The sequence below is a fragment of the Monodon monoceros genome, unplaced genomic scaffold (assembly GCF_005190385.1).
Source record: "Monodon monoceros isolate NGI ecotype Baffin Bay Population unplaced genomic scaffold, NGI_Narwhal_1 Super_Scaffold_19, whole genome shotgun sequence".
In the NCBI taxonomy this organism is placed as follows: domain Eukaryota; kingdom Metazoa; phylum Chordata; class Mammalia; order Artiodactyla; family Monodontidae; genus Monodon; species Monodon monoceros.
In genome coordinates, this window is record NW_021703775.1 from 6,033,669 (window position 1) to 6,060,432 (window position 26,764).

Sequence of the window (26,764 nt, forward strand, 5' to 3'; positions counted from 1 at the left end):
AACCCTAACCCGAACCCTAACCCTAAACCCTAACCCGAACCCGAACCCTAACCCTAACCCTAACCCTAAACCCTAACGCCAACCCTAACCCGAACCCGAACCCGAACCCGAACCTGAACCCTGAACCCTAACCCTAACCCTGAACCCTAACCCGAACCCGAACCCGAACCTGAACCCTGAACCCTGAACCCGAACCCTAACCCCTAACCCCTAACCCTGTGTCGTGCTGTGGACTGAGAGTGAGGACCCTAACCCCTAAACCCTAACCCTGAACCCTAACCCGAACCCGAACCCGAACCTGAACCCTAACCCCTAACCCTAACCCTAACCCTAACCCCAAACCCCAAACCCCAAACCCTAACCCTAACCCTAAACCCTAACCCTAACCCTAACCCTTTGCTGTTGGGCTCAAACATAACCCAGCCTTTCTCGACCACACAGATCTTATCTAATTGTCCCCAAGTCCCTGGCTGCGATCATGAAGGCGGGTGTCTGCTGGCTGGGTTCGGGTGCAGGAAGTGAGCCCACATGCATGGTGTCTTGCTGGCCTGGGTGACTGAGCAGGGAGCGGGCCCCCCAGAAGTTCAGGCCTCAGCCCCCTGGAGTACTGTGGCTCAGGCCTCGGGTCCCCTCTGTCTTGAGAGGCATCTCACCCCCACAGTGGATCTCGGGCTCCTACAGGAAACCGGGGAGGTTGGTAAATGTGTGGCCATGAGAGATTTCCTCATGTGTTGGAGTTTATTTTACTCACGTTCAGTGTTTTTGCTTTTGAACCAGAAGCCCACTGTGAACTGTCATCACAAAGAAGTAACTAACACACAGCGGTGTCCTGTGTGGGGAAGTTCCATCCCTGTAAAGTGGGCAGCAGATCCATGGCCTCAGTGTTCAGGGAGCTGGGTGCTCTCAGTGTCTATGGGCAGCTCCTTCCAGCTCTGTCCCCTGGGAAGTGGGCTCTGTTCCAGCATCCAGTTCTCACCTACCTGTTCTATTTTTTTTTTTTTTTTTTTGTGGTACGCGGGCCTCTCACTGTCGTGGCCTCTCCCGTTGCGGAGCACAGGCTCCGGACGTGCAGTCTCAGCAGCCATGGCTCACGGGCCCAGCTGCTCTGAGACATGTGGGATCCTCCCGGACCGGGGCACAAACCCGTGTCCCCTGCATCGGCAGGCGGACTCTCAACCACTGCGCCACCAGGGAAGCCCTCACCTACGTGTTCTTAATGAGTTCCTTACCACCCAGTGGGTAGGAAGAGCACATTTGTCTTGAGCTGCTGTTTAAAGCCGTGTGTGTGTGCGTGTGTGAGTGTGAGTGTGTGTGTGAGTGAGTGTGTGTGAGTGGTGGTCTCTCTTTGGCTCAGCAGTGAAGCCACAGTGAATCCTTCTTTAACAGATTTCAGTGTCGTTTTGAACTAGACTTTGTCATAGGGAAATAAATCCCATTCAGTGGTGGGAGTTTGATGGCATGGTGTGTTGAGACTTGAACACAGAATGTGAATCTGGTGTGTGCGTGTAGACACTGATTTTCTTCCTAATCTTGTGTCTCAGCTCAGCTGCTAGCCGCTTAAGGTCAAAACCTGTGATGCGATGTCTGCATGCCCCCTGCCCAGCGTGTGATGCAGTGGTGACCCTGGGCAGCTGGACACACAGAGAGGTCAGGGAGCTGAGGGGATGCTAGCCTGTCTAGAAAAACAAAGCAGTACTGCACGTGGCAAATTTAAAGACATTTTGTAAAACAAATATAATGATGTCTCTAAGGAAAGCGAGCTCATGTTATGAAGACAGCTGATGGTACCTATTGATCAGGATCCTTGGGCCTGAAGCTGGTGTCTCGCCCCTGGGGTTCAGGGTGGGGTAGGGATCTGCCCTTTGATCACAGTGGCGACAGCAGCACCCGCTGAAAATATGTGGTTGTCAGCAAAGCAGTGGGAAAGCAGAACCAAACATAAGGTGTGCTATCGGTTTTATTTGAATCTAGTTGAATTGGGTTCGAGGGGAGTTGGGGAGCAAATACCAGGATGTTCAAGGTAAAAAAAAAAAAAAAAAACAGTTAAAAATTGGCGGACGAATAGCCAACATGTGTGGCTGGAAGGTGAGCTGTCCCACAGCTACCAGAGCCCGTTCTGGATGCTTCCGAGTGTGTGGAATAGGCGCCTTTCAAAAATTCACTGTTAAGTCAGTTGTTTATAATTCACGCTACGTTGTCCATCTAATACGTCATTAAGGAAACTTCGGTTTCTGGGAACCCGTGCGGCCGGTGGAAGTGCTGAGCATCGCTGTGCTGGTCAGAGATGTTGGCACATGAGGTGACCAGATAGGAGTGGAAGGTGCCATTTCCCTGAGCACGTTGGTGCTCGAAGGTGAGGCTGCGGAGGAGGAGGAGGTTGGACGCTGGCCTCGTGGCCCTCGGGGTGCATTCCGGAGCCTTGGGGCCAAGGGTGCTGCTGCCCTGTCTGTCTTCACGCGGTCCGTGGTGCCTCCTGTCCTCACGGCAGGTGCAGAGCAGCTCCTGTGCGCACCTGTGGTTAGGGCTGCATTTCAACTCAAACACAGGGAAAAGGAGAAAAGATTTCCGTGGGATTCATAGAGGTGTGTGGCCGAGATTTCTATTGGAGTCGGAGAGCTCAGAGGCATGAGAGGTGGGAGATGGGTTATTATTATTGACGGGGCTCTGGGAGGATGGGTTTCTCCCCTCTGCACTGGGAGGACGTCAGGGTGGGGCTCGTTCATGGCGGGGCTGGCTAGGGAGCGGGAGTCTTTAACAGCCAGACTGAAGGCGGGGAGGCTGCAGTAGAGCCTGCAAAGTGTAGGTAGTAATGACCCAAGAGGAGTTGGTTTTGATGTTTTTAACAAAGTGAAATACGTCTTTGCTTATGCTTTTTTATGCTAATTTCTGTGCTTTTCTTTGATAACTACTTTTTTATTCAAATTATGTTTCCAGGCTTTGCAAAACTTTGAAAGCAATGTTTCTTTGATTGTAGAGGTCTGACAGTTACCTTCAAATTCTACCTGAAGGTTTTCCCCCAAATCAGTTTGTTGTAAACGATTACTCTGGTGTAGCGTTCTTTAAGACTCCTCTAGTCTGATTTCAGTTCCATAAATTTCAAAAATAATGTGTGAGCACTAACTAGACTGCTGACTTGGCTTTTTTTTCCTAATTAAACTTTTAATTTTGAGATCGTTGTAGAGTCACGTGCAGTTGTACAAGAGAGTCCGATGTACCCTTTACTCTTTTGCCCCAGTGTAACACGTTGCAAAACCACAGTGCAGAGCCACAAGAAGGGTATTGGCAAGGATGCAGTCACGAGGCACAACATCTCCACCACCACCAGGATCCCTCCGGTTGCCCTTCTGTAGCCACACCTACCTCCCTTTCCCCCTCCCCCACCCCTGCCCCCTCCCCCCCTTGACAACCACTAATCTGTTCTCCTCTCCATCATTTTGTCCTTTCAAGAATGTTTTATATGGTATATGACCTTTGGGGATTGGCCTTTTAAATTCAACATGGTCACCTGGAGATGCATCCAATTTATTGTGTGTATCAATAGTTTGTTCCTTTTTAGTGCTGAGTACTATTCCATGGTATGGAGGTACCAGTGTTTGATTGACCATTCACCTGTTGAAGGATAGCTGAGTTGTTTCAGTTTGTGGCTATTATAAGTAAAACTGCTGTGAACATTCGTGTATAGGTTTTTGTGACATAATTTTTCATTTCTCTGGGATAAACGCCCAGGAATGCAGTTGCTGGGTCATACTGTATTTGAATGCTTAATTTTTGAAGAAACTGCTTCTTCTAGAGTTTCTGAGAGCTGCTGTACCATTTTATATTCCCACCAGCCATGTGTTAGTGATTCCTTTTTCTGCCTCCTCACTAGCATTTGGAGCTTTCACTGGTCTTTGTTTCAGGCATTTTGCTAGGTGTGCAGTGGTATCTCACTGTGGTCTTAATTTGCATTTGCCTGATGACTAATGACGTTGAACATCTTCTCATATGTTCCTTTTCCACCTCTAGATCCTCTTTGGTGAAATGTCTGTTCCTGTTTCGCTCATTTTTGAATGGGATTGTTTGCGGTTTTTTTTGTTTTGTTTTTTTTTTTACTGTTGAGATTTAAGGGCTCTTTACATATTCTAGATGTGCCAGTCCTTGGTCAGACGTGTGGTTTGTGGATAGTTTCTCCCAGTCTGTAGCTTGTCTTTCCATCCTCGTCGTAGGGTCTTTGCCAAGCAAAGGTTTTAAATTTTGATGAGATTCAGTTTATCAGTTTTTCCAAGATTTACTCCTATGCTCTTTAAGAAGTTTTATAGTTTTTTGTTTCACATTTAAGTGCTAATCCCAAATAAAGGGTGAGGTTTAGGGAAAGGCTCCTTCTTTGTCTGGGGGCGTCCAGTTGTTCGGGTACCATTTGTTGAAAAGATGCCCCACCACATTGCTTTTGTGCCTTGTCAGCTATCACTTGGGTGTGTTTGTGCGGGTCTCTTCCTGGGGCCTCTGGGCTGTGGCACTGATCGGAGTGTCTGCCCCCTCCATGGGAAGACGTTTTAACCTCTCTATGTCTCCTAGCCTACAGTGCCAAGCAGGAGTTTCTGTTCCTGACCGCCGCGCCTGACGCGGGGAGGTCGCTGAGAGAGACGCACTTCCCTGAGGAGCTGAAGGTGGGCACAGCCAGGCCGCGGCACTGACCCCTCTACCCATTCTTCCTTGGCGTCTCCCTCTCACCTACTCACCCCTCTGGCCCCAGCGGGTCCCCCATCACGGGGAACAGCCTCCCCTCCCTCCCTGCCCTCATCAGCTGGTTTCCACCTACTGTCATGCTGAGCTTTAGAGTCGCTGCTTCTGCACCTTTCCGCTTGCTTTTAGTGTCTGGCCGGGGGAGTCATGGTCGGTGGGCCTTGTGCATCATGGGTGCTCTGGAGTGTTGACTGTGTTGAGTTCCCGCCCAGCCGAGAATGAGCTTTGTGATGGGTGGATTGGGGATGTTGGGCGAGTCGGGAGGAAACCAGGGGAAGAGGTCTCTGCCCCCGAATCCTGGGAATCCTGGAACTTTGGAGTTACGGGGCAGCTAGTCCAGCCTCTGGGCAGTGTGGATGAGAGAACTGAGGGTAGGAAGAAAGCTAATCATCCAGGGTCACGGGGCGTTAGCAGCAGGGCCCAGGGCCGCTGACCTCTCCCCGTGCTCACCTTCCTTGACACTCTGACTCCAATTTCTCCCCAGGCTCCTTTTGCACGTAAATTCCTAATCGTCCCCCTGCCAAGGTGAGGGGCGCACTCCTGAGACCCCCTTCTCCCCCTGCTGGCCCCTGTGCCGGGTCTGGATGGAAGGTTCAGGTTGCCCTCGTGCAGGAAGAAATGAGGTGAGGAGAGCCAGCTCTAAAGATGTTTATCAGCCCAGAATTAAACTCAGAGAAGGGACAGTCCTGCCCATGAGCTGCACGTAAGGTCAACAGAAAGAATCCAGCCAAGTCTGGACAGCACAGCCCTGGGTTTCTGACATCACAGCCTTCACCCCGCAGTTCACGCGGATCTTCTCACCTGGTCTCGTGACTCCTCAGAGCAGAACCAGTGCTGATGGGCTCCATCGCCTGCTCACAGCAGCCAAACCACTGGTACCACTGACCTGACGGCCAGGCAGAGCCCCTCTCCTCACCTGAAGCCGCATGTCAGAGAAACGTAATGGTGTGCTTAGCCCTGAGGAAGTGGAATAACGGTGCCTGCTTTTTTAAAACCCACACTCAATGACCTAAGGTGTTTTCTTAAATTAATAAACCAGATACACCAATGTGCCAGGTTATCTTCAAAACAGCCACCGCCTGTGTAGACAGCAAGTTCTTAGGTCCAGGCCACATACTTACACTCAGGTCACATGGAGGGAGAGCGAGGGGGCAGAAGCTGGCCTTCCCTCAGATCGCTGAACGGAGGATATCCTGCCGTTGCCATTGTGCCATCAGCACAGCGACAGGCAGACAGCCCACCCGCCCCCGCGGTTTGTCCAAGCTGAGGATGAGGGGACAGGGTCAGCCGTCTCTGGCTGCACTATGGTCCAGCGCATCCACGCAGCCTGAACCCCGGGCCGCAGCGCTGACTCACGCCCTCCGTCCTGCTGCTTCTGTGGCGACAGCCCCCAGGCTCCGGCCTCCGTGAGTTAATGCCCGGCACGCCCCGTTCTGCTAATGAAGCCCTTGTGCCCGTTTTGTCTCCGTTCCCTGCAGCTGACCGGGAATAGGCTGCCGGGAGGGCGGCTCGTTCAACCCTTGGTCTACATGCAACGCCTGGAGCTCGTCAGAAACGTGTGCAGGGAGGACACCCTGAGGAACCTGTCACACACCGCCGTCTCCAAGTTTGTCCTCGACCGGATATTCGTGTGTGACAAGCACGAGATCCTCTTCTGCCAGACGCCCAAAGTGGGCAACACCCAGTGGAAGAAGGTGCTGATCGTGCTGAACGGTGCGTCCTCGCTGGGCCTCGGGGTCTGCAGGGAGGCTGGCCGGGGCCAGGGCGGGGGAGTGGGGGAGGGCGGCCGAGAGGGGAGCCCGGGCCGGGCCGGTGACTCACAGACAGCGTGCCGGCGTTTCTCCTGTTCGTGTCCGCGTTAGAAGTTGGTGGGGTTCACCCAGGCGCTCCCTACCCACGGTCAGGGCCTCCTGGCTCCCCTAACTCTGCCTGCCCGGTTGGTCCCGTTGCCTCTCTTCAGAGTCCCTGCATTGATTCTTGCGAGTCACTCACTCTGTCCTGGGAGGTCAGGGCTCCACACTGACTGGGCCATCCAGCAGCTATCCTCATGGCTGCCCTCCTGTGCTGAGAAGGACCCACACCCAGACACTGGTGGGTCTGGGGGCCTCCCCACCTGCAGTCGTCCCCATCTTACACTGAGCATCCATATTCGGAGGTTTAATCCGCCTGCTTCAGGAAATCTGGTGTTCACTCGGGAACAAATTAGATCATTGGAGAGTGCCCTCATGCACCACAGGCTTTGACTCCTCACCACTCTTTTCAGACACTGTGTTTGTTTAAACTCCAGTTACTCTGAACTGACCCAGGATAATTATGGGCTCTGCTAAATGCAGATTCAAAAGAAACATAGTTCCCGTAGACAGCCGTGTGACTCCTGGATCAGGAATCAGACCTCGGAGCCCCATGGGACATGGCCCTGGCCTCTCCGTCCCGCGGCCCCCCAGGCCTGCCGCTGCTCTCAGAGGTGGTGTCGGAGTTGGGTGTCATTCGGCCTCTTCCCTGGTTCGTTGGGGAAGAAAAGGGAGACACCCACCTCATCTTCCGCTTATAATCAGTGCACTTCTTGAGTAATCAGGCAGTACGTTGGATTTTTGACATCGGACAATGAGTTTACAAATCAGATTTAAAACAACAAACGTACAAAAGTCTTACAGATTTGCTACCACTGTGTAACGCATCAGACTTTGAAGAAGAAGAACCCGTTGATGCGGGCGGGATAGAGACGGGAGCGGTTCGCCAGGCCATGTGATAGGAGAAGGACAGTCCCGGGGCTGCCTTCAGCTGTCCGTAGGTGCACCTGCATGGCGACAGGTACCAGAGCAGGTCCAGGTGCAGATCCACAGAGCTGGTTCCTCTGTTGGCCCCTTGAGAGCAAATGTGCATCTTGCTTGTTTTATAGCCATCCGTCCACTGTACTTATTAGCACAGGGTTCTGGATCGGGGCTTAAATATTCTGAGGAGGCTGTGATCACTGCTTAGATGGCCCAACAGAGATCCTTCCCTGCCGGACTCTGAGTTTAACATGGCAAGGTTAACACAAAGATGCACATGAAGGGCTAGCACCCCAGCTCAATGATGCTTTATTTCCACTTGTCTAAGTTGAGAAAAGAGTGAAGCACCTGCCCACCCCTCCAACCCTAGGATAACTCCCAGGTTCCACTCTGCAGCCTGGACCAGGAGCTGTGGCTCTCGGCCCTGCCCTGCCTTCTCCTTAGACACCCCGCGTCCTCCTCTGAGCCGTGCTTCGAATATATCACATCACTCGCACAGCATCAGCCTGACTTGTCCAGCACCAAACTTCTTGGCCACTGCCAGTCTGGGATGCTGTGAGGTTACCTAGGAACCTCTTAGGCCTGGGTGATGTCATGCTGGGAGTGACGGGCCCGAGCTGCGGGCATGGATCAGCAGTGTGTTGTTGTGTTGTTTTTTTTTTAATTAATTTTTATTGGAGTACAGGTGCTTTACAATGTTGTGTTAGTTTCTACTGTACAGCAAAATGACTTAGCTGTACGTATACATGTATCCCCTCATTTTTGAATTTCCTTCCCATTTAGGTCACCACAGAGCATTGAGTACAGTTCCCTGTGCTGTACAGCAGGTTCTCATTAGTTACCTATTTTATACTTAGTATCAATAGCGTCTGTATGTCAGTCCCAGTCTCCCAGTTCATCCCACCCACCCCCGCTTCCCCCTTGGTGTCCATACATTTGGTCTCTACCTCTGTGTCTCTATTTCTGCTGGCTGTGGGTTTCATGGTCCCAGTTCTCTGGCAGTTCCCCCAGTTCCAGAGCAGAGTCAGTATTGCAGGTTTGGGGCATTCTGCTTGCAGGCACCGGTCTTTCTTTTGTGGCAGATTGTGACCGATTTAGGTGCTCGTTGCTGTAGCCGTTGCTCCCTCCCTCTCCCTCCTCCTAACTCGTCTGTTTCCTCCAGATGGCCTGTGGATCACCAGAAGCTTTTCTTCACTCTCATCCTGCCCGCAGAAGCAGTTGAAATTCAAAGACCTAAACGTGGATACTGGGATGGCCCATGGGGAACGCGGGCCCGGGCTTCGAGACGGGCATCTGTCTTTAAAGGCAGCATCCCCAACACGCCCTCTCCCTGTTTGCCTCCCAGGAGCCTTTCCTTCCATCGAAGAGATCCCTGAAAGCGTGGTGCACGACCACGAGAAGAACGGCCTCCCGCGTCTCTCTTCCTTCAGCGATGCAGAAATTCAGAAGCGGTAGGAGCAGGGGAGGGGGATGCTGATAAAACCCCGCAGGCTCGGCTCTGTACTTGCCGTGTTTCCCAGATGGCTCCAAGAGCTACTGGTTTGTGTTGGTGAGAGGCAGCCGGGCATACGCCCAGCGTTCAGCGCATTTAAATTCACGTCTTTGTGAGAATTTCTGAATGTCTTCTCCACCCTAACCTTCATGCAGGCTATTAAAATGAAGGTTGCGTAACTGTCTTATAGAAATGAGTGGTCGTTTTTGTTCTGCTCTGATTTTGTTAAGTTTTATGGATTTCTTACTGAACATGACCTTCATTTCATAAGAAAGGGATTTGGGTTGCAGGGAAACCCCACTTCATTTTTCATTTTCTCCCAAGGTGTTATGCCTGCCTTCACGGCAGCTGCCCCTGGGGGGGTGGCGGGATCGGCTGGACCCAGCAGAGGTGGAGAGAGACAGGCCTCACCAACCACGGCAAGGAGGGAGACCGGCATCGGGAAAGTTCCTTAGCTGATTGGACAGTTGTCTTGACAGCTGTGGTATGGCCCCGTAGAACAAGGTTTAAAAGGAACAGGTATATAATACACTAGTCAGTGTCAGGGCACCGAATGATCTTTCACCTCCCTTGCTTTTCAGCCACTTGATTTTCATTGCTTCCCGTATTGGTTACTCACTCTTGCCAACGTGTACAGCCTTAGAAGGCAGGTGTCAAATGCCAGGTCAGAGACCCTCCTGGGGGAGGGCGGTCCTGTCACCCCCCTCAGCAGCGATCCTGCGGGGCTTTTGTGAGAGTAGACACGCTGAGACCTTCAGCGCTGAGAGGGTCTCTGGCCTGGGTGAGCGCACGGAATCACAGCAGTGTCGTCGTCGCTCTGTCACTGTCAGTACAGGCCCTTTACGGGGGTACCCCTGCACCGCCACCCCCCCACTGGCAGCTCCCCCAGACCCCCTTCCGCCAGCTGGAGACTGGAGCCTCACTCTGCCTTTCCTCTTCCCACCTACTCTGCCCCCCATTTTCCTTCCCCTGGAAATTTTGAATTGAGTTTTTAAAGACGTACCCTTAGAGTCATTCTCAGGCCTCAGCTGTTCCTAACTCAGTCAGGGTTCCTGCCCTTAACGGTTTTCTGCACAGGAACAAAACTTTCAAACATTCGTCCTGAAGTTTCAAACTACTCAAGTGAAACAAAACATGGGTTAAATAGATGTCTTCACAGCAGCCCCGGGGGTGATGAGTACTGTGGTCTTGGACAGTTAAGGTCTCTGAGCCTCCATTTCCTCAGCCTGTAAAATGGGTTCATAAAAGGATCTGCTTCCAAGGGTGGCTGTGAGGATTAAGTAAGAGCCACATGCAGTGCGCTTGGCACAGGGCTCAGCCTGGTGGCTGCCACTGCTCCAGCCATCACACTTCACTCTTCCTCACAACCCACAGCCAGCACCACCAGCAGCATCAGGTTAACTTCTTCATCTTCATTTTTTTCCCTTAGCTTGAAGACATACTTCAAGTTTTTTATCGTAAGAGATCCCTTCGAGAGACTGATTTCTGCGTTTAAGGATAAGTTTGTTCACAACCCCCGCTTTGAGCCTTGGTACAGGCACGAGATTGCCCCTGGCATCATCAGGAAGTACAGGAGGAACCGAACGGAGACCAGGGGCATCCAGTTTGAGGACTTTGTGCGCTACCTGGGTGATCCGAACCATAGGTGGCTGGACCTTCAGTTTGGGGACCACATCATCCACTGGGTGACATACGTGGAACTGTGCGCACCCTGCGAGATCAAGTACAGTGTCATCGGTCACCATGAGACCCTGGAGGACGATGCCCCACACATCTTGAAAGAGGCTGGTATAGACCACCTGGTGTCTTACCCCACCATCCCCCCGGGCATCACCGCGTATAACAGAACCAAAGTCGAGCACTACTTTCTGGGTATCAGCAAACGAGACATCCGACGCCTCTATGCACGTTTTGAAGGGGACTTTAAACTCTTTGGGTATCAGAAGCCAGATTTTTTGCTAAACTGACGTGTAGGACTGTGAGTTCAAGTATCTTTGTTAGACCAGAGGCTAACCAGGTGGAGATCTGGGCACAGAAATGACACTTTGCTCTGTCACACTCCCCCTGAACACTCCTCAGTTCCCATGGACCTGGGTGTGCCTTGGCCAGTGAAGCTGGACCCTGACCATTATGACCTAGTTTGGACAGAAGGTGCACGGCGGGCCCTGCCTCCCTCCTCCACCCCAGCCCCAGTGCCATGGGGCCTTTGCTCTCCTCAGCGGGGAAAGAGACTAAACATTTGCAGTCGAACAGACGGGAGGAAAAATCATACAGCCTCGAGTCACCTCCCTCGGTTGTCAGACACCTGCAGCTCCCGCAGACGGTGGGGCGGTCATGCCTGTCCCCAGGGGATTGTAGACATGGCGCCCAGCGCTTTCAGGAGAGATGGAAGAGCCAGTGGTCTGCACACATCCCAGGGGCCGAGATAGGGTCAAATCTGAGTAATTCCACCTCTGGGTTTCATCTTGGCGCCACTATAGTCACAGAGGCAGACCCTTCTTTCCACGACTGTTCTGTTCCTGAGAAGTTCAGGGATGACTCGAGGGCACTCTCCGGGAGTCCGTCTATTCAGAATACATGCCTGTGTGCCGCTGGGCCACATTTCCAGACCTCTGCCTGCCAAGTGATGATCTCATTCAGCCCAAGAGATCCAGTTTTGCAAAGTGAGGGGAGTGTACACATTTCCCACCTGAGAAAGGGAACATCTCTGGGGACCTTAAAGGGAGCCTGGGAAGAGGCAGAGCTGGCCGGGTGCTGGAGCTCAGGCTGCCCTGGGCTTGGGCACGTCCACCCTGGTGACTGTCTGCCTCTTGTCTCTGATGGTCCCGTGTGGATGGGCACGGGGAGGGGGGTCTCCACCTGCCTCCCCCAAGGCCAGGCCCTCCTGGGGGCCAGCGGCAAACACGGGCAACATGCCAGTATTGCCCAGTCAGTGCAGCTTACACATTTCAGTCTCCTTTCGTCTCAGCAAAATGCGCACCACTGGACCCATTTCTGATGATGCCGTCATCCTGGACTGTAAGTTGGATAATCAAGTTCACCAGCAATAAACTCCTGGGCCGAGGCAGCTGCAGTAACGCACCTTCCAGGCACTGAGGAGCAGGCCACGGCTACCATTTCAGGTGCCGTCCGACAGCGAGGCCCCTCGAGGTACGGGAGAGTTTCCCTGCGAAAAGTCCCAAGCGCCCAGGCTGCACAGGGCCCAGGAGCCCAGCTTTTCTTCCAGGCAGCCTCCACCGTCCCTTTCTCAGTGTGGCTTCCTGAGTTTGTAAATGTGAAAGTAACATGAAATTAAACAAAACAAAACACGTGCCAACCTGACCGTGGGCTGCGGTTCCAGGTCAGGTGCTGTGTGGACGCGATGTCCCCAAGGCCTAGCGACGGTGAGGGGCACGCAGGCCTGCGTGATGGCTGCGGGCGAGCCGGCGGTGGAGGAGAGGCGCTCGTGTGCCTGCCCGCCACGCCGGCGGAGGGGCAGCCAGCGTGGCGGCCCGTCACCCTCTGCTGACACGCAGAGGCTGCAGGATCAGTCATTCTTCTATCACGTTTTAGCAGAGGCTTGTTAAAATCGTTCCGCACCTGATGCAGGAGTGTCTGTGGGGTGGAGCGAAGCTCATTCTCAGGAGAGACACCTGGCGGGGCAGGGGAAGGAGGAGATGGCAGCTAGAGAGGGCGACCCTGCAGGTAATGTGCAGGTGAGCACTCAGAAGTAGCATCAGCCTGATTCAAAAAGAAACAGGAGAAGCAACTCTGCCTCCAAGAAGCGGTCTTAAGGCAGGGAGGGCAGTTCCTGAATTTGGAAGTTTAATAATATTAGGTTGACTTAATAGGCTTGTGTCTTGGATCGCTTTTCTCTTACTGGATTTCTTCTCACACATTTTAGTTTCATGGGTCTTATGTTGGAAACTGTCAACAGTGAAATGCGCAGAGCCAAGGCGAGATTTGGTTTCCCTAGAGGCTGAGTGCACGCAGAGATGGCAGATCCCCACATGCCGGGGCCCAGGTGGCTCTGTTTTGGGGGGGGGGGGGGGGGGGGGGGGGAGGGGTCCCGGGAGAAAGAGCCGCCGACCGGGGACACGGTCCCAGAGGGTTACTGGGGGATGTTGGTTTCCCGACCGCTCACCCTCTACCCCTCACCACACCCCACCCCCACTTCCCCACTCAACCCCAGCTTAGCCCATTTAACTGGAACCTGCAGAAGCAGGGAACAGCAGAAAGCGGGACGAGAAGGGGAAAACGATCGAGATGCAGCCGAACTTTGGACAAAGAGCCTTGCCACCTCTTTGATGAAATGTAAATTGTTCTAGGTACTGCTGATGAAAGATTAAATCCGTCGATCTAAGAAGGAAATGGAAAATTTTATTTGAGACAAATTGAGGATTATAACCCGGGAAGAGCCTCTCAGAAAACTCCGAGAGCTATTCTGCCCGTTAGAAGTCAGAGCACAGTTAACGTAAATTTTGGGAGACAGAGGGTTATACGTTAAATGATGGACTTTTGACAGTTTACACAATCCAGATCTTCAGGTGCAAAGTGGTGGGTCCTTGTGACCCTTTGCAAGATTAAGAAAGAACGTTATCTTTTAAGGAGTTGTCTTGTTGGTTCTAGGGGAATGTTGCTGTTTATGGCTGAGCAGGTGTTTCTGCCGATTGGGAGGTTTGGTCAATGCCTAATGCAGAGACACAATGCACGGTAGAGGGTAGAGAAGAGGCCAAAGGGTAGAGAAGATTTTTTTACATTGAAGTTTTTCTTGTCTTGCCATAAAATGTGTTATTTCACAGTACCTCTTCCAAGCCCCTTGGACACGCCAGGCGCTGCATCCATCAGGGTTATGGGGTTCAGAGCTGAGCAGAGCTGTGAGCTTGCAGCGCATCAGAGGCCGCCAAGTGCCGAACAGGGCCGCCCAGGCCTGGGGGTGGCGGGTACACAGGAAGGACTGGGGAGTTACATGTTTGCTTCCTTGCCCTCAAGCCAATCTCCCTGTCAGTTTATTAGCAGTCATCTTGAAGCTGTCTAAAACAAGACTTGGACAGCAACATCACATCCATCACCTGTATTGTCCTCAAAACTGAGTTGACCTGGTAAGTCTTAACAGGCCTTTTTCAGTCTTATTTCCTGTTGTCTGTAATCTGTAAACTCAATTGTTGTAACACTGCAAGGACCCAAAATTCTGGACTTTTCCTTTGTGCTTGCCAATTTCAACTAGCCAATCCTCTCTCTCTCTCTCTCTCTCTCTCTCTCTCTCTCTCTCTCTCTCTCCCCCTCCCTCCCTCCCTCCCTCCCTCAGAAAGTAGAGAGGAACAGTCAATACATGCTTGCACTTTGCCTCTTTCCCTCCATTTTCCCCAACAGTCTTTCTGTTTTCTCTTTATCACTCATATTGTCGCAGGTAAGTTTCACTCAATACTGCACTGCAGCATCACGAGTCTCAATCTTTCCAGCCACAATTATCTGTTTTTTAGCCACACAGCTCCTAACCAGTGAATATGAAATTTGAAAACCACAAATTGTAGGTTTTTGTAACTGCAGCTCCAATATCAGGATAACGGTTTCTTTGTTAGATAGGGTAACATCAGCTGCCCTGACAAACAAAAACCAAGGTTTCAGTGATTAAAGACAATAAAATGATTATGTCTTGCACACATAACAATCCAGTGGTCTGTTCTTCGTAGGCAGGGAATTTTCCATCTTGTGGCTCCATTATACCCAAAGGTCACATGGTCCTCTGCTTGCAGGAGAAGGGTAGGAGGAGGGAGGACCACTGGGGCATTATTATGAGCCAGTTGTGGCATTGGGACACATGCCTTTCACTGCGTCCTTCTGGCACACAGCAATTTCACGGGAGCTGGGAAATTTAATTCCTGCCTTGACAGACATTTCCTGGTGACAACTCCCACATTCGTGGTGAATGTTGACAAATCCATAATAATCCGTATGGAAGTATAGTGCTTTACCATTTACAAAGCATTTTAATGTAAATAATGACGTGAAGTAGGCCTAAAAGATTTATCATCACTATATCATAAAGGGAGAAATAGCTTCAGAGGAGTTGACTTGCTCAAGGTTGTACAGCTAGACTTCCGGTTTCAGGCCCAGTGTGTAAAAAGGGCTTGGAAGTTGTCGTTCCTATTGTTACAACAAGAAAAACGCTGAGAAAACTGAAAATCAACACCTTTCCTTAATACTCGTCAGAGAATCATGAGATGGGTGAATACGGAGCTTCCCAGCTGAGATCAACTTACCTGTAGCAGAAACCACCAGAGCCGTGGACCGGTAGGGTCACTTACGTGGTAATCCTGACAAATTGCTGGAGGTTGAGTGTGAGCTACCAGGCACTCTTACGATGAAGCGTCAAGAAAGAAGAGTCTCCTCCTGGCTCTGCAGATAGAGGAGAAAGGTAACCATTTTGAACTATGCCCAGAGCACCCTCCATAACAAAGGGCTACTAGCTAGAGTGAAAGACTTCACCAGAGCCTTACCCCACATGGGAGATGGGCATTTACCCAATTCCAGCCCCCTCAAGCCTTCCTGTCTCACCTCAGGGGTAAAAAAAAAAACAGCTAAGAAACACCTGTAAAGGTGACAGCCTGGAGACACAGGCCCACTAAAAGACTGAGATTTAAGGCTACAATTGTAGAATGCCACCCCCTCCCCACGCCTTGCCTCCACAGCACCAGAAATCAAGTACAATGACTGCGAGTTACAGCTGGGAGAGCTGCAAGGCACAGACTCTGTTTAAGGAGTAGTTCCTAGGGAAGCCCAGGGACAATAGAGGAGGTAGCAGCAAGGACCCTGGAGGAAGCTGGAGCCTCCAGCACCTATGGCTGCAGCAAACATTACACACAGCCCAGCTGCTCACAGGTTACCGTACATCCTAACATGAAAGGCCTTCTACCTCGGTTCCTATTACCTGATGTACATTATGTCTGGATTTTAACCAAAAAATTGCAAGGCATGCTAAAAGATAATTTTTTTAAAAAACCCACAACAATATGAAGAGCATCAGAACCAGACTCAGATACGACACAAATGTTGGAATTCTCAGGCAGGGAATTTAAAATAACCAATTAATATGTGGAGGGCTCTAATGGAAAAAGTAGACATCATGAAAGAACAGATAGGTATTGTAAGCAGAGAGATGGAAACTCTGAGAAAAGTCAAAAGGAAATGCTAGAAATCCACAGAAGTGTAACAGTGTAATGCCTCTGATGGCTTCCCAGTAGACTGGGCACTACATCTGAAGCTGTATAGTGTTATTTGAAGGTGGACTCAGATTAGTTATACATGTATATTGTAAACTTGAGGGCAAGTGCTACACAATATAAAAAGAAAATAATTGATATTCTAAGAGGAGGTAAATTGGAATCACATAAAAATGTTCAAAACCAGAGGAAAAAAAGAACAAGCACAATGAATAGAAAAGCTACAAACATATTTATCCAACTGTATAAGTAATGACTATAAATGTTAATGGTCAAAACACACTAATTAAAAGACAGGGATTGCCAGAGTGGATAAAAAAACAAAGACCCAGCTACATGTTGTGTACAGTAAACCCACTTTGAGTATAAAGATTATACAACTAGCGAGTATCTGAACCAAGCAGACTCTCATGCTTTAACTTCAATCCACTTGTCCTCTTCCCACAGCACATGCCGTCGATGAATTACAGAGGCAAGTACGGTTTCTAGGAAAAGCGGAGCCTCCCCACACCTCCGACGTTTATGTCGGGGGGACAAACTAGGCCCTCATTCTCCTGAAAAGCCCTTGAGGGCTTGCTGTGATTGCCAACAGGGTAGAGGAGTAAATAAACCTAACTCCTGCTCCCCCTGCAAGGAAGCCTCAGTTCAGTTACCTGTTACAGGAAAGAATGTTTTAAATGGATCGATCTCCTCATATCTCCTGCTCTCCTTCACCCCCTACCACTCACTCCCCTTCTCCCACCCACGACCGAGTGACCCTCAAGGGCAGGGACTGTTTCCATTTATTCCCATAGCTCCTGAGCCTGAACAAATACTTAATGAATGCTGCCTTGACTTAGCACAGTCGTTCTGAGCATGGCGTTTTTCTACAGGAGCGCTCGCTGACCCCCTTGGCTACCCACCTGTTGCACGCCTGGCACCACTGCAGCAGCATTGGACCTCCCTTCTCCCCAGCTGCCAGCATTCACTGGGAGTCAGTCATGAACTAAGCTGCTTCCACGCCACCCCATCCTAAAGACTCATGAGCGCCTTTTCTCCTTCCCACCCTCCCCGTCCCATAACTGGAGGACAGGGATGCTAAAGAAGGAACGTCTGCACTCACAAGAAAGCTGCCAGTTTCTCCATGCATGTTCTTCTCGGCTATTTGTCACCTTTTTCCTTAGGAAAAGAACAATAACAATTTGCCCTTTCTTTCATCTCTTAAAATAACTTGAGTGTAAGATATACTTTAGAGCCTTCTGTACATGATAGCAAAACTGATCTGTGAACATTTGACAGTTCAATTAGGATCAGGCGACAGCGCTTTGGAAATAAGAATATGAGAATCTCATCTTGAGCCAGGCAGATCGGCCGCTCCAGCTTAGGGTCCGGAGGCCCAGATGAGCTCCTGTAGGTCCAGAGGTTTAAGGAGGAGAGATAGATACACCTCTGAGCTGAACAGGAGGAGCTGGGCACAAACAGGAAGAAGAAAGGAAGTAGGGCCCCCTGTTCCCACCCTTGTTCCTGGTGATGAGCTCCAGCTGCCTCACATTGAAGTGGTGCTTTGTGGCTGGTGAGGATACCGCTTAAAAACCATTACTCGAGGCCTTCACAGAAAACCCTGAAAATCCAGGTGCTGAGGAAGAGTATTCCTTTTACCTTCCTCCTACACCCTTGATACAAGAAATAGGTTTGAACCCTTTGGTTGTCTTAGGTAGATACCTCAGCATAGAATTTCTGGGCCACAGATATTTTTAATGAAAAGGAAAAAACCAATGTTACGACTTTAGGGAAGTTTCTAAAAGGCAAAAAAACTAGAACCAACCTCCATGTTACATAGAGAATATAAGTAAAGAGTTGGCCATAAACAGATTACACTGCAAAATTATTTGGAAACTAGAAGGATGGTAATAAAAATAGCAGCTGTATATTCTCTAGTCTTCAGTTGGTTAGATATTAGGTAATTATGACCAAAAGCTGTAGTCTTCTGAGCCAGGGCCCACCCCATAAAAAGGTGTGGTTACCCTGCCCAGGCCAGGAGGGCTGGGAAACCCCAGGACATCAGGGTTTTTTTCTGGAAAGAAAGAACTAACAACCTGTTCCCTTCTCCCCCAGCATATCTGCGTGAAACCTCATGATTCATTTTACTTTACTTTCTGATGTTTCACAATTTTGGCATTCCCGTTGATGGTATCTCTCCCTGATCTTAAAAATAGCCAATTATGAAAACACATAAAATTTTGGATAAATCGAAAGTGCTTTCTGAGGAGGGAAGTGTGGACGACCTCTGACCTGAACTTCCAAGCATAAGAAGATGGACAGGATGGCAGAAGTGAGAATACCCAGTTTACAGTTGGAAACATCAAAGGTGCACAAGTTAAGGGGGTCCTTGGGCCACTGCTGACTCAAGCCGTCCGGTTGTAGCAGTTTCTCTGCCAGCTTTGTTCACCAATTTCCTCCAGAGGGCGCTGTCTCCTAGTGCCCGCTAAACCCAGGTTCCCTTTGTGTACACAGGGGAGCTCACTAAGGTGGCCTTAGAAGCTGCAATGAAGATGGTTACAAAACAGTACTCTTCTGAAATTAGGCCCAGGATGTACATGGTCAGATTTTCTCTGCTGAAGAGCAGGTAGAGGATAGGAAATCAAACTAAGTCTACGGAGAGATTGTCAAAAATCTCTGAGCCAGGGAAATGGAAATGTCTATTTTATTAAATCATAAGCTCTAAAAACAAACGGACAGCTTCCCTTCCAGGAGATAATTCTTAGTAAAAGACTGGAACACCTTGCTTAGGTCTTTGTATGATGTCACCCAATTTTACTCTTGCTGGAACTTGCCTCAGTGATAGTTGGAGCGAATCCAGTCAACTCTGTATGCGTTGTTCTGAGGGGAATGGGGACCCGCTGTGGGCCCAGGGTGGCTGTTGTGTTTGCCAAGGGCTGTCCTCACCAGCAGCTGTCAGCCTGAAAACACTCCTTGGGACGTTGGTGGGAGTTTCAGAAAAAGAAATCTTCTCTATTTTCTATTCACAAAACCCAAGTGAATAGAGTTTATTAGCAAGTTTTCTATTCCACAACTGCTCAGACTTGCAGGTAAGTTAATTATTCTACAGAAAGGTTTTCCTGCTTAATATTCAGAAAATATAGTACAATCAAGATATGCAGAAAAAGCTTTGGGTGTGACAGTTTTCTGTGTATGCGCTTGTGTGTCTACCTGTACACGCTGTTAACAAACAAAAATTTAACCGAGTAAAATTTAAAGGTCTAATTGGCTTTATTAAATGATTCATGAACTGGGCAGCATCCCATCTGGCAAGTAGAGAGGAGTTCTGAGGAGCTGTACAAAATGGAAGGCTTTTATAAGCAAAAGGAGGAAACGAGTAGATTGCTTCAGGCTTAGGTAAGCTACCTATAGGGGACAGAAGGGACCTGTGTGGTAGATTGCCTCAGTGGTGCTGACAAGAAATTTCCATACTGACCGGTTAAGACGGGGTCCCCAACCCCTGGGCCACGGAACGGTACCAGTCCATGGCCTGTTAGGAACCGGGCCACACAGCAGGAGGTGAGTGGCAGGTGAGCGAGTGAAGCTTCTTCTGTATTTACAGCCGCTCCCCATTGCTCGCGTTACTGCCTGAGTTCCGCCTCCTGTCAGCATTACGGTGAGTTGTATACTTATTTCATTATATGCTACAATGTAACAGTAACAGAAATAAAGTGCACAATAAATGTAATGCGCTTGAATCATCCCGAAACCATCACCCCCCACCCCAGGTCCATGGAAAAATTGTCTTCCATGAAACCGGTCCCTGGTGCCAAAAAGGTTGAGGACCGCTGGGTTAAGACTATTCCTGGGGGAGGTTGTAACTGTAATTAGGTTAGGTATTAAGTTTGGTTTGCTGATGTGGGGCTTAGCACAAGTGATTCCATTTTGTTGTTTCTTTGTAACAATACACAGTCCATTTATCTATATCTATGTGTCACTTAGGTTGATTTCAGTAAGCCTACAGCTTCCATTCTTGGCAAACAGATACAAAATGTATGCTTTATTTCTATGTGACTCACTGGCATTCTCCTTCCTTGAGAGCTTTGTGCTCTATACGTTGATTTTTTTTGCTCCTCCTGTTATCGTGTACACGCTTCAGTGACAGCCTTCAACCCTTATCTCCCGAGATAATTGTCCTATGCAAGGAAGCCACAACATCCTGTTGATTCTGCCTTCCCCGTATTGATGGAAAATGTCATTGAAAATGTAGGTGGGAATCTGCATGTGAACGCAGTCACCTGGGGAGGCCCTGGTAGGTACAGTCCTTTCCAGCCACACGTGAAGAGCAGGAAGGTGTATAGTGGCGGAGCCTAAGAAATGGGTAGTGGCCCCAGAAGAGCTATGAATGTGGATAATGCAGAATGGGTGGGGTTGTTTTATGTCCAGTTTCTTTTTAGCCTACGCGCTTGTCTTTTCACCAGATGATCCTGGACAGTGGAAATCAACAGCTAGATGATCTATGAAACTAAGTTATATATTTGAGGACTACTTGGTGAAGATTTACCAGGACATGGTGGAAAGGATTTGTTGAGGGAAATTTCCACTGTAATGCTGCACATGCCCAGTTCAGGGAGTTCCAAGGGGAGAAAGGGCCACAGAGCTTTTGTCTGATCGATAGCCTCATTACCTGTCAGCCAGCACCTCCATTAACACTAATGATGGCTTGTTTCTGCTTTTGGCAACAAGTTCCAAGCTGGTAGACTGACTGATGGTCATTTTCTACAGAAATGCACGCCATCGCCTGCTCACTGTGCATCTATGTCACAGATGGCTGGAATGTTTCCCATAGTTTATCTTTATCCCCATGAATCCTGAGGAGTCTGTGCCTGATTTTTAAAAACTGTCTGACAAAGGCCAGTATATAGGCACAGGGATCAGTGATGTTTCCTACAGTTTCACTTCAGTCCTATAGGAATTCCTCATCCATCATTTATAATGCTTAGAGAGTCCTACTCATTTGAGCATTACCATGTTTTCTCTATATAACTGTAGTGTGAGTATAATTGTGAAAATAAGGAACAAGCTTCCTCAGTGCCCATCAAGGGCTGGCATCAGAGTTTATCAGTGAGTATGGGGGTTTCCAAATCCCAAACATTTCATTTTGGTTCCTTCCCCGTCTTGCTGTATGATTAATTACTTCATCCTTGTGTGTTCCCTAGTTTTTTCCTGTAGGAATAATATTGGGTGGGCCAAAAAGTGCCTTCGGTTTTTTAAGTAAAAATAAAAAACACATTTTTCATTTTCACCAAGAACTTTATTGAACAACGTATTCCCCCTTTTGTTCCACTACCTTCTGCCATTTTTCAGGCGACTCCATAGTTCCATCTTCCCAAAACTTTTCATCTTTTTGAGCAAAGAACTGTGCCAGGTGCCTTTTACAGTCTTCCAGGGAATTGAAATTTTTTCAACTAAGAGAATTTTGTAAAGATGGAAATAAATGGAAATCCAAAGGTGTAATGTCTGGTGAATATGGCGGATGAATCAGAACTTCCCAGCCAAGCTGTAACAGTTTTTGCCTGGTCATCAAAGAAACATGCGGTCTTGCATTATCCTGATGGAAGATTATGCGTTTTCTGTTGGCTAATTCTGGACCCTTTTCATCGAGTGCCGCTTTCAGTTGGTCTAATTGGGAGAAGTACTTGTTGGAATTAATTGTTTGGTTTTCCTGAAGGAGCTCATAATAGAGGAGTCCCTTCCAACCCCACCATATACACAACATCACCTTCTTTGGATGAAGACCGGCCTTTGGTGTGGTTGGTGGTGCTTCATTTCGCTTGCCCCATGATCTCTTCCATTCCACATTGTTGTACAGTATCCACTTTTCATCGCCCGTCACAATTTGTTTTAAAAACAGAACGTTTTCATTACATTTCAGTAGAGAATTGCTGCAGAAATATGGTCAAGAAGGTTTTTTTCACTTATGTGGAACCCAAACATCGAAGCGACTCACACAACAAGCTGGTGCAGATGATTTTCAGTGCTTGATTTGGACATTTTGAGTATGTCGGCTATCTCCTGCGTGGTATAACGTTGATTGTTTTCAATTATTGTTTTGATTTGATTGCTATCCACTTCAACTGTTCTACCCAACCATGGAGCTTTGTCCAGCGAGAAATCCCCAGCACGAATTTTGCAAACCACTTTTGACACATTCGATCAGTCACAGCACCTTCTCCATACACTGCACAAGTCTTTTTGTGCATTTCAGTTGCGTTTTTACCTTTCTTGAAATAATAAAGCATAATATGCCGAGAATGTTGCCTTTTTTCTTCCATCTTCAATATTAAAATGGCTACACAGAAATTCATCAATTTTGATGTCTTTTTTAAATGCATGCTGATGTGACAGCTGGCACATTCAATCTAACAAAATTGTTTTGAATGAAGTTAAAGACAGCTAAGGCGTCTAGAGCCATCTTACAGAAAAAACCGAACCTTTTGGCCCACCCAGTACAAGGTACCAAGATGGGATGTTATGCTACAAAACCTACTGATGTGTCCTCAAATCTTAGTGTCCAGGAGGTGATACAGGCTAAAAATGTACTTAAGAGCTAAAAGATCTTAGATGCTTTAGTAAATAATAAAGCTCTAGAATTTAATAATGGAGGTAGAATATTTTGGTTTTATTTTTCACTTTGAGGTTGATAAATACCATGAGACCTTCCAAAATACTATTACTCAGTGCGCCTGTCAGAAACAGAAGGATGCATTCATTGAATACAGCATTATCATTATTCTCATCATCATTACTATCAAAAAATAACCACTCTGAAGTGCTTGTTGTGGAGCGCAGGCTTTAGTAGTTGCAGCACACAGGCTTAGTAGTCGCAGCACGTGGGCCCTTCGAACGCACAAGCTTTAGTAGTTGTGGCATATGGGCTCAGTAGTTGGGGCTCATGGGCTCTAGAGCACAGACTCAGTAGTTGTTGTGCATGGACTTAGTTGCTCTGCGGCATGTGGGATCTTCCTGGATCCACATGTGGATTGAACCCATGTCCCCTGCATTGGCAGGCAGAATCTTAACCACTGCGCCACCAGGGAAGCCCACTCCGTACATTTTGAAGCTCCATTATTAGGCACATGCTTGTTTAGGATTGTTATGTCCTCTTGACCAATTGACCCCTTTATCAGTATGAAATGGCCATCTTTTCTCCTAGTAATATTCTTGGCTATGAAATCTCCTGGTCAGGTATCAGTGTAGTCACTATCCCCTTATTTTGATAAGGGTTAAGATGAAACAACTTTTTGTATCCTTTTACCTTTAACTTATTTGTATCTTCTTATTTAACTTTTACCTTTTACTTATATGTATCTTTGTTTTGGAAGCAGCGTATATTTGGACCTTCCTTTTACATACAATTTGACAATGTTGCCTTTTAATTATAGTGGTTAGACCATTAATGTTTAATTAACATGGATTGATATGGTTGAGTTTCAGTCTACCATCTTGCTCTTTGTTTTCTATTCATCTCCTCTGTTTTTATTCCCCCTTCTCTTTTTCTTCATTCTTTTGGGTTAATAGACTTTATTTTTGTAGAATAATTTCATTTATCTTGTTTGTTGGACGTTCAACTATAAATATTGTGTTATCTAGGTGGCTGCTTTAGGGTTTGGAGTATGTATCTTTAGCTCACTACAATATTCCTTCAAGTGACTACACCATCTCACATGCAGTATTAGAACTTTGTAGCCCTCTGTTTTTCCTATACTGGCCTTTGTGCTATTTCTGTCACGTACTTTATTTCTGCATGTTATAAATCTCACAATATATTGATATTTTTACTTTACACACTTCTTGCTCTCAGCAGGCATACCTCCGAACAGCGTCTCCTTTCTGTTCTTTTGCTAGAAATTTGTCTATAAGAACAAATAAGATCCGAGATCATAAGGTTTCATAGTCCTTAGTGTAGAGTCTGTTGCAACAATTTTAACTCCTCAAAAGCTGCCCTCCAACCCCCGGCAGCTTCCCGGTTGTTGGTGGTGAATTTGTTGGATAAACAACCTTCAAATCCAAGTGAATTACTACATAAAGAGAGTAGATGAAAACCTAAGGAGTGATGTAAAAGAGAGTTTGGACCCATTCAGTAATGAGGAACAGATCAAAACCTAGTTTGACTACAACCGTTATCAGTCAAAATAGAAAGCTGAGGAGAAAACTCATTCATGGAAAGGTGGGAGGTGGCAGATGGAGGGGGTGGCAGGGGGATTTGCTCTGCATGTTTCTTTATCATGGGACTAGGAGGCTGGCCAAGGTTGTCTCCATTTCCGTTTTACGGACTCATCTAAAATTTTCTCACCTCGCTTAATGAGGCATTTCCCTTCTTCCAAGCCAGATTTGATGGGAGTATCTTATATTTTCTTTAGCCAATTTTAGATGTAGAAAAACTTCACAAATTTAGAATGAAGACATTTCGACTTGAAATAATGAACAGTACGGATTTTGGAATACTATAATGCATTTTATCGCATTCAAATACATAGCATGAAACAGATGGCAGAGCACTAGGGAGAGAAGAGCAGGTTATGTGTAGTTTTTAATTCCCTCCTTCCAGCAACTTCTCTCTGTAGTACTGCACTGTAGGAGACAGTTTTAGAAATTCTATCTCTACTTTCCTATCAAGGACATAATACAATTTTCCATGTCTCAAATCCTTTCCAGTACTTAGTCTGGTATTTCCTCACATGCTGTGTTAGAGTTCTGTCTAAATTAGAGCTCTAAAATGTCTATAACATCTAGAGTTCCGTTAAGAGAAGCTTACTCATGAGATCCGATCAGCGCCCACTTCAGGCTTCCTGGTCATTTAACACAATTTCCTAAGTCAAAGCTAGGGTTACAGTGGTGTGCTGGGTAACGGTCCCTCAGTTCTGTCTGTCTCTTTCTCTTTCTCCAGTTATATTAAAAAATAATTGACATACATCATTATATAGGTTTAAGGCATACAGCATGATGGTTTGATTTACATATATTGTTGAAATGTTTACAATAGGTTCAGCTACCTTCCATCTTTTCATATAGATGCAAGAAAGAAAGGAAAAAAAGAAAAAACAAATTTTCTCCTTGGATGAGAACTCTTAGGATTTGCTCTCTTAACAACTTTCCCATATATGGTACAGCAGTGTTAGCTATAGTCATCATGCTGCACCTTACATCCCTGGTACTTATTTATCGGTTCTCTTTTTAACCACAACAGCAGGTGGGCTTGGCCAGGCCTTGGAGCTAGGCTGGCACTCGGTGCGGGGAGAAGGGGGCACGGCGGACCGAAGACACCTGCTCCAGGCGCGGGGGCTGCAGCGGACGGCCGATGAGCTGCGCGGGGCGGGCAGAGAACGCGCGGGACGAGGGCGCGTGGAGACGAGCGCGAACGCAGACGCGCGCGCGGGGCCGCCCGGGGCGAGGAGGGAGAGGGTTTGCGGAGACGTCGAACGAACGTGGAGGGGTCGCCGCCTTCCCGCCTGCGGCCCGGCTGCCTAAGCCAGGGGAGCTAGGAGGGCGTTCCCCGCGGGCCGGGGCTCGGCCGCGCCCACCGTGCCCGCCCCGCCCCCGGCCGCCCACGCCGCGTGGGAGACGCGGCCCCACCCCGCGCCCGCGCCCGCCCCCGGCGGTGGTCGCGCGGCCCGCCGCGCACCGCCCACCCACAGACGCGCGTAGCTCCCGGCAAAGGTGGCGCCCGCGCTGCAGTCGCCGGGCCCGGGCAGCGAGCATCCTCCCTTCTCCGTTCCTCCCTCCGGCCCTACTCGCCGCAGCCCCGCGGTGATGAGCCCCGAGCCAGTCCCGCCGCCGCCCCCCTGTCGTGGCTGCGACTGCGGGGAGCCGCTCGCCCAGCGGGTGGAGAAGGGCGACGAGGCCTTCCGCGCGGGCGAGTACGAGACGGCGGCCGAGCTCTTCCGCTCCGCGCTGGCCGGCCTGGCGCGGCCCGACCGCGGCCTATGCCTGCGGCTGGGGGACGCGCTGGCCCGCGCCGGCCGCCTCCCCGAGGCCCTGGGCGCGTTTCGCGGCGCCGCGCGGCTCGGGGCGCTGCGGCCCGACGAGCTGGGGGAGCTGGCGAGCGGCCTGGCGTGCGTCCCGGGCCCGCGCGAGCGGCGGTCGCCGGTGGGGAAGCCGGGCCGCGCCCCCGGGGAGGCGCCGAGCGGGGGGTCGTCGGCCTCGGTGCCCGCGGCGCCTCGGGACCTGCTGGACTGCCCGCGCTGCCAGCGGCTGCTGCACAAGCCGGTGACGCTGCCGTGCGGGCTCACGGTGTGCAGGCGCTGCGCTGAGCCGGGGCCGGGCCGGCCGCCGGTGCGCCGCGTCAACGTGGTGCTGAGCGGCCTGCTGGAGAAGTGCTTCCCGGCCGAGTGCCGGACGCGCAAGCTGGCGGGCCAGGTGCAGAGCCTGCAACGCCAACAGCAGCCCGAGGCCGCTCTGCTCAAGTGCCACCAGGCCCTGGACCTCGGTAAGCGGGCGCGGGGGCTGGGCCACCTACACGCTCGCCTGTTGAGGGGCAGGGCCGGGACGGGAGAGCTGGGTTCGGCCGGCGGGGCTCTTGTGCTGTCTGGAGGCGGTGAGCGAAGAGTAGGGGCCAG

General features: G+C 49.5%; 2 protein-coding genes across 4 annotated transcripts in view; both read left to right on the forward strand.

Annotated features, from left to right (window-relative positions):
• CHST10 (carbohydrate sulfotransferase 10) overlaps nucleotides 1-12,987 on the forward strand; it is a 28,415-nt gene extending 15,428 nt beyond the window's left edge. The window contains exons 2-6 of one of the 3 annotated variants that reach the window (XM_029232393.1): nucleotides 4,555-4,646; nucleotides 5,207-5,345; nucleotides 6,201-6,435; nucleotides 8,656-8,944; nucleotides 10,415-12,987. In XM_029232393.1, coding sequence (XP_029088226.1) covers nucleotides 5,307-5,345; nucleotides 6,201-6,435; nucleotides 8,656-8,944; nucleotides 10,415-10,952 — 1,101 coding nt within the window. In that variant the 5' untranslated portion in view covers nucleotides 4,555-4,646; nucleotides 5,207-5,306 and the 3' untranslated portion in view covers nucleotides 10,953-12,987. The remainder of the gene's footprint in view (nucleotides 1-4,554; nucleotides 4,647-5,206; nucleotides 5,346-6,200; nucleotides 6,436-8,655; nucleotides 8,945-10,414) is intronic. The other 2 variants (XM_029232392.1, XM_029232394.1) reach the window with 2 other exon arrangements.
• A 12,956-nt stretch (nucleotides 12,988-25,943) lies between these two features.
• The window catches only part of LONRF2 (LON peptidase N-terminal domain and ring finger 2), a 43,397-nt gene continuing 42,576 nt past the window's right edge, over nucleotides 25,944-26,764 (forward strand). The window contains 1 exon segment of the mRNA XM_029232790.1: nucleotides 25,944-26,634. Within this exon segment, the coding sequence (XP_029088623.1) occupies nucleotides 25,959-26,634 (676 nt within the window). The 5' untranslated portion in view covers nucleotides 25,944-25,958.